General features: G+C 33.7%; 2 protein-coding genes across 2 annotated transcripts; both read right to left on the bottom strand.

Moving 5' to 3' along the window:
• Window positions 1–1,211: 1,211 nt before the first annotated feature.
• Window positions 1,212–5,130, bottom strand: LOC121780272 (probable beta-1,4-xylosyltransferase IRX10L). Its single transcript, XM_042177812.1, has 8 exons — window positions 4,792–5,130; window positions 4,010–4,156; window positions 3,849–3,913; window positions 3,352–3,421; window positions 2,735–2,953; window positions 1,926–2,069; window positions 1,698–1,833; window positions 1,212–1,619 (listed from the first exon to the last, which is right to left on the bottom strand). The coding sequence occupies exons 1-8, from the start codon at window positions 5,119–5,121 to the stop codon at window positions 1,390–1,392; spliced, it is 1,341 nt and encodes a 446-aa protein (XP_042033746.1). The 5' UTR covers window positions 5,122–5,130; the 3' UTR covers window positions 1,212–1,389.
• A 2,746-nt stretch (window positions 5,131–7,876) lies between these two features.
• On the bottom strand, window positions 7,877–10,099 carry LOC121780165. The gene is made up of 2 exons (XM_042177681.1): window positions 9,403–10,099; window positions 7,877–9,189 (listed from the first exon to the last, which is right to left on the bottom strand). The coding sequence occupies exons 1-2, from the start codon at window positions 10,097–10,099 to the stop codon at window positions 7,877–7,879; spliced, it is 2,010 nt and encodes a 669-aa protein (XP_042033615.1).
• Between the last annotated feature and the right edge of the window lie 1,464 nt (window positions 10,100–11,563).

Below are 11,563 nucleotides of genomic sequence, written 5' to 3' on the forward strand. Positions count from 1 at the left end.
CTCAGAGACTTGTTGTTGTAGTCTACAACTAATTTTGCCTGTCCACCTCTGATCTAATTGAAACTTGGGTTTTGTCACTTCTGTTTATTGTTCCTTTTCGATATTTCGTCAATCAAAACTTTATTTCTTAATTTTCTAAAAATCATGCTCTGATTTTTAAAAAATGGGGAGTATGTTTATCTTGTTATTTTATTTTAGAGTTGTGCACACAAGAATTATCCAACCCCTCAATTCATTGATTGAAAATGCAATGGTTTACTGAATAAGCTCAGGAAGAAAGAATTGCCGATTCCTCAATTTATTGATGGAAGATGAAACGTTTCACCGACTAAATTGTATTTTTGTGAGTTATAAACTTGAAGTCGCAGTTTTGTTTAAGAACACAGATTTCACTCTCGAGAATGTGAATCTAATGTTGTCAGTTAACTTAATTCTGAAGTGAATGCATGTGAGTATGTAATAGTTTATATAGTACTACTATATTTTGATTGGGTAATTTTATGTATCCATTGCTCTTAGTCTTATGGAGTGTAAGTTATATTCATTAACACTCTGATTAAGAAAAGGAATTAGGCTTTAAGAAAGCTATTTGGCGTTATTTTGAATTTCCTACATAATAATTTTGGATAATATAAATATATTTAAATTTTATTTGTATCACGTTAGATTTACATTAAGTTTTCATGTTATAGTGTAATTGTAATTAACAGTTTGAGATTGAAGAGACCAACTCTCCTAGTTAATTCTATATTAGTATTAATTAAGCTAATAAATAGACTTGAAATATTAAAACATAGAATTGTAATTGAATGCAACTCTCCTAGCTATCCTTCGCTACAAACTGCAAACTAAAATCTAGATCATTAAAATATGTAAACCGCGTTCAATTTTCACACTAAGCATATCAATATTTGTTACTAGCCTCACTTTTTTTTCATATTATTGGGTAACCGTGCAAAATTAGAAAATATTAGTACATTTATTCGACATTAGTATTTAATTGTTTTATTTACTATAATTCTTTTCAAAAAGACAACATGAGTTCAATCATAGAAAATTAATCCAGGTCCGGCCCAATATTAATTGGATCCAGCCTGGTTTGTGATCCAGTTTTGAGAATAAAATTTTGTGTAATAGTAAGCCATTACATTTCTCTTTTTTTAGTAACTATTTCAGTGAATGTTTTAAATATGATTTATGGGCATGTAATATAGAAAATGTAAGGACTGGCATAAACATAAAAAATAGTACAATTATCCAATATAACAATCTCATCCAGCCTTTCTTTTTCGTTTGTTTTTTCTTTTTCTAAAAAGGGTGAATACGTATGTGAAGAAGGTGTAACGAATAGTGGAAAAAAGATTTGAAAAAAGCATATTTACCATCAAACTAAGGCAATGGCATGGGTGGTTTCCATTTGCTGAACTCCACCAAATCTCTATTCACCAAACTTCCATTATGCAACCAAAACGTCTCTGCTGACTGATGGAATTGCCTCACTTTCTTCTGAAGTTCCCCAAGAATTCCACTGAAAGCCGAGCATGTTTCTGATTCTGGAGCATACACCCATAAGCACCTCACTTTCCGACCTCGGGTGATCATTTCTTCTATCTCCGTATCTGTGAGATAACACAAATCTTGTTAGACGATAGTAAGAGTGGTGTCCGTGAATGAAACAGAGAGAAGGCGAATATGACCTGAGATCGATCCCAAGTAATCCAGAAGTTCTGTCCCTATCCGAGTGGATGGCCATTTGATTGATATCTGAGAGTAGTCGACTACATCTTGGAAAGGCAGCTCTACCTGATCGGATAGGATAACTGGGACACACTCCTGTTCCAAGCAAAACAACCACAGTAATGAGCTCCAATAGTTATTTATTTATATATCATACACACGCAGAGCAGAAAAGTGTTTTTACGAACCACAAAGAATGACTCATAGAAGCGAAGCGTCCATGATGACTCTCCACGTGGCGCAAGACAGAACTTTGCATTTCGCAGATGTAGAAAGTAATCTGTCTTCCCAAGTTTTTCTGGGCCACTGAATTTCAACACTGGAGATTCCAACTGTTCACGGGATCAACATGCATATCTTTCGATGGAATTATTGCAGTGATAATAGAAGCATGATTCAGAATATTAAAAATATAGTAACAAAGTGAAGCTTCTCAACAGGATGAACACAAGTTGCTCTCAGATGAGTGCTTATTGACACTAACTATAACCACAGTGAAGTCGACCAAGGGTAAGAATAATGTGAAAGAAGCAATGGTGTTCCCTAGATAACTAGAGAAGTCAACTATTCTCTGGATATCTCCACAAGTATTGTCAGGATGAATGGAATTTAATATACGTGCTAGATTAGGAGCGGCTTTCTTAATCAACATTATTGGCATTTATTCAAGTTTGGCCAAGATTTTCTACTAAGTATTAACTGTCAAGAACTCTTCTCATTTTCCTTTTTCTTTGAGGTAGGGGATTATTTTCATCCACATATTGTTTATGACATAGACGGGGGTGCAAGGATTTCAAATAATTCAATGAAATGCGAAATGCCGGTATATAAGTTTGGTGAGATCTCTTTTGACATCTGATAATTAAGGAATACTATATCCACTGACCATTCAAGCTACCTGTACCCCTTCCATAGTTTTTCTCCCTAGGGATTTTTTATATTGATGATGGTAAAAATTAAGAAAGATGTCGATCAGAAAGAAGAATGGAAGATGTACCTTATCATGGTATTCTTTTGCAAGTTCTATCAATCGAAGACGACCAACCTTCCCTTGTGCTCGACCTAAGTAATTTGCCAAATATTTCCTCCTCGATAAAGGCAAAGGATCAACAAGTCTAGGCTTATTAATTGTCATCCCATCATCAATATTACCGGGTATGATGATATCTTTCCATGTATTAAAGGCACTGATGTCTCGCTTATCTGTCCGGTCTCCCTGCATCAATGAGGAGGTACATATATAGACATACATCAGCCATCACAGAATTTCTTGTAATCAAAGGTAGCATTGTAGCAAAAATATTGGTAAACAAGATTTTGTACGAATCTCTAAAACCAAGTCTGAGTGGAAGCCAAATGCAAAAAAGAGATTCCTCATTCCAGTTCCATACAATATGCATGAAATAACATGCTGTACTGTATTAGTAATATACAAGTCTATTGTATAACAATTGGCAAATGCAAAATGGCTATATCTGTGCAGGTGAAAAAATGTATGCACAAAAACAGCCATTTTTGGTCTTTCATATCACAGGAAACATAGAGTCATGTAGTAGCATCCAACAAAGAAATTAAAATTATAGAAAAAAAGAACCATTAAACATAAAGATGTACCTCTGGGGTCAGTATTATGGAGCGATTTATATATGTAGCCCAAGATTTGAACAGGTGAGCTCCAGCACCGCTGCAATGGAGTAAAACATCAAAAACAATATAACTTCACTTTTATTTGATCGTATAGGTAAAAGACACAGCAGAAAGCATAAAAGCTTTGTTCATTCTCCATCTCAGCATCTTCAAGAGTTCCAGTTTCTAATATACTCAGATAGGGAAAGCAGCAAAAGGTATATTAAGTTACATAACATTAAGAAGAGTATTGCTGGTAAACTGTGTCTTCGACTCATAAGGAGAAGAATTAATAATCGGGATATATTAAGACTCAAGCAAGGGACCAATAGGTGCTGGGCATCAAACATCGTCGTTTTCTTGTATATCTATTGAAAACATATGGCTAGACAAAAACACCCAAATTTAAGTCTTCGTGCACGCTCATGAACGGTAATCAAGCAATCCTTATTTAAGAACCATAACCATAAATTAGAGAATCATACCTTGGGAATACAAAAATATGGTTGCGGCCACCAGATAACCTGAAATATGGCATTTGACTTAAAACCTGAAACAAAATATTGCTAATTTACAACTGTATCATGATCGTGATCTTTTCTGAAGTGCCCATGTTCTAATAATCATAAAGAGTTGCATTTATTACCTTGACATAAGTTTGGTTAATCTCTTTGTCATTAAGACCACCCATCATTCGAACACATTTAACATAAGATGGAACAAAGAACAGATCTGCTTCCTCTTTCTTTCTAGTCCGATATGTTGATTGCAACAGCAACCTATGTATTTTAACCTATTGGAAGCCAATAATTAGACAGATAACTTAGTTAGATAAAAATAATAGAGGCTTATCCAAAACATTCTTTGATACATTAAACATTTCAAACTTGTTTATAGTTGAATTTATAATCACTCAAATACTCTGCTATATATTGTCAATCTAATTTCTGACCAAAGTAAAACGCCCCCTTCAAATCTTTTCTTAGTAGGTGATACATCAAACTATCGTTTCCTCATATGTGTTAGCATCGTTTTGGTTTTTTTTTTTAATCCATTTCCAACATAAGCTCAGCAAAACATACAAATTTAAATCTCCAAAGCTTTGGGAACTTATATATTAACGGTTAGAGAAACTTTTATCACCATATTCCATTAGTACCACTAACTCATCACCTAAAATCATCTTTCAAATTTCAAACACACATGACTCAGATTACAGTATTCCTTCTGAAAGACCAGATTCGCATTCTCCAATGACAGCAAATTCATTAAATAATACACCATGTACAAGAGCAGCCCTCACTAGCTACTGATTGATGAGGTGTAGTTGACAACCATGGACCCAATCCTCGCTTACATTTTATACAATTCGCATCAAACAAGTATATAGCTACTTCAATTTTACCGAATTCAAATCGATTAGGTCACCTGAGTGCCCCATTGGCCTTTAACGCAGGCGTCGGCGGAAATCTTGCCATCGCGGCCGGACATGAGCAGCTGCAAGCCGTCGATCTCGTCATTGTCGTACACATAGATCTTCAAATTGAGGCGGCTAATGGGGGCGGTGTAGTGATTGGCATCGGAGAAGGATATGCGGTAGGGCGAGGAGCAGGGTGCGAGGGAGTGGTCGAAGAGTCTGGTGAGGAAGAAGGTGGCTGCGACGAGAGCTAGGGCGGCGATCTGGTGGAGTCGGGTGCAGGTGGTGTGGTGGTGAGAGTGTAATCTGGTGGTTTTGTTGCCGGGATTTATGGTCGCCATTTCTGAATCAATTAATTTCGCAACTTCTTTTTATTTTTTGGAATTTAAACTTTAAATGTTAGTATACAAAAATCATTGACTTTATCGGACCGTGTAAATTTTCCGTCCGACTTGATCCGATAGACTTACGACACAAACTTATCATATGTTGTGTGCCGGAGGCGTGACTTGGCAAATGACAAATTTTAGGATACAATTCAAATTGTGAAATTAATGCTACTTTTTGCTAATTCGATTTGTGGGATTCGATTTGTATGTTTATGTCGATTTGTGTGTTGAGTTCCATTTGTATGTTTTCATTTGTGCTACTTGTATATTTGTGATACGTCCAGGGCCAGAGATGACAAAGATAGAAAATAAACAATCAGAATTAGTGGAGTTTTGCCAACTCACGCCTCCGGCGCGCCCAGTGGCGGATCCAGGAATTTATATTCGTGGGTGCGAGTCATATGATAAATCATTATATAACATACCAAAAATAAAAACTAATACTAAAAGCTAGGGGTGGGAGATTATACCGAAATGCCGTAATACCGGACTTACCGTACCGGAAAAATACCGAAAATACCGATTTTTTGGTATACCGCAGTTTCCGGTACGGCATGATACCGTACCGCAGTGTTTCGGTACGGTAACGGTATCAATTTTTCTATACCGCGGTATACCGAAACTTCGGTATATACCGAATCCACGGTATACCGTGGTATACCGAATATTCGGTATATACCGAAGATTCGGTATACCGATAGATTATTATATATATATATATATATATATATTAATATTAAATATGTTGTCATATATATATTACATTTATATATATATTATATTTAAAAAATTTAATACATCAATTAATACAATAAAATTAAACATTCAAATGATAATTTATTCAAACAAATTCAAAATTAACCTGAATTATTTTTTTATCAACTCATCCTATTAATTATAATAAACACAATAACACATAACACCGAAAGAAGATTGGAAATACGATATCGGGAATATGTTTCAACAGAGCACATTTGAAAGAATTTGTATTAACTCACACCATTTAGTATATGATTCTTTGTGTAATGTCATATTCCAAATATACAAAGTAATTAAAAATTTTGTTTTATTCTTCGTCCCACTTCATAAAATGTCAATTAAAAATATGTGCAGCTGAAAATGAATCTAATTAGTGTTTAATTCATTGTATGTTATCTTATTTTATATACTACTTAAATTGAAGGATGAATAAATAGGATACTGATCAGTTATTCTTAATTCTTAAAGAGAATTAAATGTCCAATTTAAATTACTAACTAGTGTCACGCCCGTGCGATGCACGGGTCATTTTAATTTCTTCATATTTATTTCATTTTGCGAAATAAAAGTTGTGAAATGATAAACAAAAGAATATTCGACATTCTCTTACTTTGGATTATACTTTTTCAATCACATTAACCCCACATAGACACAAGAGTGTGTTTAAATGCTACCTTTTCGTAAAAATGTCAATACGATCACATTAAAATTTCAACACATATTTGTGTTGACATTTTAATAAACTGTCTTGACATTTAAATATCAGACTTAAAATTAAAAAGCATTTTAAATCTGTTGAAAATATGAATTAACCATTGAGTTATAACTGTAGGAGCAAGTTTACGTTGCAATAATTTAATATTGCACTGGTGAGACACTTTCTAGTCGAGATTCATTTCATTGCAATATAGCGACCCTATACACTAAAAACCCAAACTTTGAAACCTAAATCCTAAACCCTTAACTTTAAAATATACTCATCATAACCAACAAATGAGCCAAATTTTGATATATGTTGAATTTTAGTATTTTCACATTAAAAAAATATTATTTGCTAGTATTTTAAAAATTTATTCAAATCAAAGGAAGACCGTGCCTTGTTAATATTTTTGAGAATTTGTATGCATGTTTATAATGATAGATTGAAATTAAAGTCTAGGGGGAAAAAATTGAATCTTTATTTCATTACACTTGTAAATCTATTTGGAGATTTTATTTATAAGACCAATTATTACTACTATTGGTCTAAATAGTCAAAAATAATCAATAAGTACCTTCATTTTATCATTAACCACGATTATGGGATAAAATTTTGAATATATGTAATCAAAATAATCCATAAATATATATTAAAAGATACTTAAAGATCAACATCATCGGCAACAACAAATATAATATGATACTTGATAACATGCTAACCAAAATATAAAATTGAATAGAGTGATGGACGAATTACCGATAGCAAAAAATAATGAACAATCGAGAAACCAATTAGTAAATGAACAAATCAAGAAACCAATTATTTTTCGGTATACCGTTACCGTTAAACGGTATACCGTAATAACGGTATGGTAACGGTATCAAAAAATATCATACCGAATTTTCGGTATACCGGAATTTCGGTATACCGAAAATTCGGTACGGTATCGGTATTGAATTTTGTCATACCGTACTTTCCGGTACGGTATGCGGTATGGCACGGTCGGTACGGTATACCGTACCGACCCACCCCTACAAAAAATAATATATTTTGAAATATACAAATTTTAGAGTCATATATTTCAAAATAAAAAATAAACTACATTATATCTAATTTATTTTTCGACGAGTCTTCATTTCTTTAAAACGATTCACTATATCATCATCAGATACTTGTAGAAATACATCTTTCTCAATGAAAGTGACCAAACAATCGTTCAAAGATTGATCACTCATTCTATTTCTCAACTTATTCTTCACAAACGTCATTCCAGAAAACACTCTCTCTACACTTGCAGTGGCAATCGGAAGAATCAAAATCAACTTGATAAGCAAAACCACACGCAAATAAACCACATCTCTTTACCAAAAGAGAACTAATATCTCGCAAATTCTGAATGTATTCATCACTTCTCATATCTCCAATGAATATATCAAGTTGGCACTCAAGGTCCATCAAATCAATGTTTGAAAAATCGGAAGGATAAAAAGTGGCAAGTTTGAGTACCTTTTCCTTGTCAAAAGAAGAGAAGCTATCTTTAGGATTGAAGCAAGCCATACATCTGAGCAACTCCATATTAACTTCATCGAATTGATTATCAAGTTCTTGAAGTAATAAGTCAATCACTTTGATAAACACATCAACACGAAAGTGATGAAGATATGAAACTTGTTGAACGAAACGTTTTGATCTTCCATGAGGGCTATAGTGAGCTTTCATATCTTGAACAACAATGCCATGTTTATTGCAAATTGAGATTACCTTGTTCAAGTGAATCTTCAATCCATCCTCCCTCATTTTCTGTAGTTGATCTTTGGTTAAAGTGACAAGCCTCATAGCATTAATGATGTCTTGATCTCTTCTTTGCAAAGCAAGACACAAATTGTTAGTGTACCCAAATATAGTAGTCATTAGTTGTGCCATAAACACGAAATCAAATGACTCTAGTAAGTACAAAATGCCTTGAGCTTTTCCCTTAGCATCGAAAACGAAATCTTTCTTTCCAACCATCGTAAGAACTTCAAAAATTGTAGAAAATAAGTCCATGATATTCAAAAGAGTCTTGTAGTGAGAACTCCAACGAGTGTCTCCAGGCATCTTCAAACTAAGTTCTTGAGCAACTTTTTGTGCTTGAACTTCGCGAAGCAATTCATTTCTCTTACAAGAAACTCCAATTACATTCAACAAAATACTAACAGTTTCAAAAAGCCAACTACAATCATCGTTCTTTTTTGAAATGGCTACCAATGTTAGTTGAAGCTGGTGGGCAAAACAATGTACGTAGTAAGCGCTTGGAGTATCTTTCATGATCAAAGTCTTGAGTCCATCTATCTCACCCTTCATGTTACTAGCCCCATCATATCCTTGCCCTCGAATCTTGGATGGGCTTAATGAATGTTCAACAAGTAAAGTAATATTTGTACTTCTAAGAGACAAAGATATAGTATCACCAACATGCACAAGACCAATGAATCGTTCAACTACCTTTCCCTTTTTCTTTTCAACATAGCGCAAACAAAGAGCTAGTTGTTCCTTTTGGGACACATCACTAGATTCATCGACTAATATAGCAAATTAGTCATCACCAAGATCATCCACAATTCTCTTCATTGTTTCTTTAGCACAACAATTGATGATGTCTTTTTGAATAGTTGGAGATGTCAATTGACAATTTCCATGGGCATTTTCCAAAGTCACTTTTGAAATAACTTCATTATGTGCCTTCAACCATTTTAAAAGTTCAAGAAAATTTCCCCTATTAAGGGAATCTTCACCTTCCCTATGACCACGAAATGCCATGCCTTGTCCCAATAGGTAATGTAAACAAGAAATTGAAGCCTTCAAGAGAACATTATATTCGTTGTTAATCACATCACTAACATTATCTAAAGAAACCAAAATCGATTTCTTTTTGCCATCCCTCAAGTTCACATATTTATCATAAACAATATTATGAGCACTTCTAACTCGACCAATATGTTTTATAAATCGTTCCGGCTTATTCCACGACTTAAATCCTTTATTCACAAATGCATCACCCCCCGCATGTCCAACTTCATTCGTGAACAAGTAGCATACAAAACAAAATGCAGCATCTTCATCCATACTATATTCAAGCCAATCCCATTTATCAAACCATGAAACCATAAACCGACGACGCGAACCTCCAACTTCTTTTTGAGGAAAAGAAAAAGTTCTTGGCTGACAAGGTTTTCTACGAATATACGCCCTTCTAATTGCATCTCGCTCATCTGGAGGATATTTCATTATATCGGTTCTTCTAATAGGATCATGATGAAGTTTTTCGATATCATAAATCAATTCTTCCTCATGTAATGGCACACTAGCATCTGAAGGAGATACAATAACAATTGAATTTGAAGCCGGAGAGCTTGAAGGTGGAGAGCTTGAAAGTGGAGTGCTTGAAGCCGGAGAGCTTGAACTATCATGAATTTTTCTCCTTTTGGACATAAATTGTCGAAGATCAGATTGTTTTCTCATCACTTTTTATTTTATTTCCTGCACACGATGTCATTACAAAATTTGTCAAAATAAATATTGACCATTCAATTCTAATGTTGTCCATTCACAACAATTATAACTAGACATAAAAAACAACTTATCATAGAAGTCATAAGATCAAATTTTTAAAATTGAAACACAATAATTTAGAATCCAAAACAACAATTAAGTTATTTAAAATTAAATACTTGTGCATTTAATACTCTATAATCCCTAAAATAATACATAATTGAGAATTTCTCATCCACAAATAATTGGAAGCACGGATGTTTTCAATTCACCCAAATTCCAAGATAATAAGAGAGTCATAAAGTGTAAAACATTATTCTATTTTGCACAAGCTGCCAAAATCCCTAAATTATTTAATGAACTAAACTTTTACACCTAAATTCCTAATCACTCACCTTTTAAACAAAGAACAAAGTGTATGATGAAAATTGAGGCTCCAAGTCACGGAAGAAGGCAAGAAACCGGAGTTGGAGAGCGGTAGTCGGCAGTGGAAGAAGGCAAGAAGCAGAAGCAGTCGACGGTTTTCAATTGGAGATGGCATAGGTTTGTTATTTTTATTGTGTTCTGTAAAAAATGCTTTGAATTAAAATTGAGTTTTACCACTTTTTGATTTATTAAATGTATTTTATTTCTTTTCCGGTATTTATTGGATGAATAGCCAAATATGGATTAGGGGGACATTAGTTTTTGGCCGCGTAGTTTTTGGAGTAGCTAATAGAGGGACATTATACACATATTATTAATATAAACTCAGAATTTGTATTTAAATATATAATACTACTAAAAAAATTGGGGGTACACTCGTACCCCCTTTGTCCCTACTCCCTCCGCCACTGGGCGCGCCACATAGGATAAATAATTGTGTCGAAAATTTATCGGGTCGATCGGATGGGAAATTTACACATTCCAATAAATTTCATGACTTTTCATGCAACATTTAAAGTTTACGGAAAAGAACAAATTATTTTAAAAGTTCATAACTTTACACGCAATTTACCCTTACTTTTATTATTAAAAAAAATTCCTCCTAAAAATTTCCCAAATTTATCCATTTCCTTTACATATATGAAATGTTACAAAAATTACTTGAGATTTTCTTTAAGTAAGGTGGGAAAAAGCTATGTGTAATTCGAATGCAAAAATACAAAATCTGATAGCTAACGTGCCACAGAAGAAAATTGCAATATAGCATCACACATGCAATTGATTTATTAAAAATATAAAAAGGAGATTCATGAATAAGAATAACCACCTAATTAGAAATTAGAATGAATACTACACAAAAATACAAAAATGCATTCATGAGGCTGTTAGCCACCTCTCTCTCGCTCACGTATTTAAATCATGCAAATATTTCATAAATTTTCAACCCAAGTAATTATCTCCATCTTCTTCCCCAGAATT

This window comes from Salvia splendens, chromosome 19 (assembly GCF_004379255.2).
Source record: "Salvia splendens isolate huo1 chromosome 19, SspV2, whole genome shotgun sequence".
NCBI lineage: Eukaryota > Viridiplantae > Streptophyta > Magnoliopsida > Lamiales > Lamiaceae > Salvia > Salvia splendens.

What these genes read in the sequence shown, in the direction of transcription:
- LOC121780272 (XM_042177812.1), bottom strand. Translation starts at nt 5,121, where the DNA reads ATGGCGACCATAAATCCCGGCAACAAAACCACCAGATTACACTCTCAC. An exon ending in CAAAAGAATACCATGATAAG is followed by an intron (nt 2,070 to 2,734) that starts GTACATCTTCCA and finishes TCCCGTGAACAG; the next exon opens with TTGGAATCTCCAGTGTTGAA. An exon ending in TCTATGAGTCATTCTTTGTG is followed by an intron (nt 1,834 to 1,925) that starts GTTCGTAAAAAC and finishes TGCTTGGAACAG; the next exon opens with GAGTGTGTCCCAGTTATCCT.
- LOC121780165 (XM_042177681.1), bottom strand. Translation starts at nt 10,099, where the DNA reads ATGTCCAAAAGGAGAAAAATTCATGATAGTTCAAGCTCTCCGGCTTCA. An exon ending in ATTTCGTGGTCATAGGGAAG is followed by an intron (nt 9,190 to 9,402) that starts GTGAAGATTCCC and finishes TTGCTATATTAG; the next exon opens with TCGATGAATCTAGTGATGTG.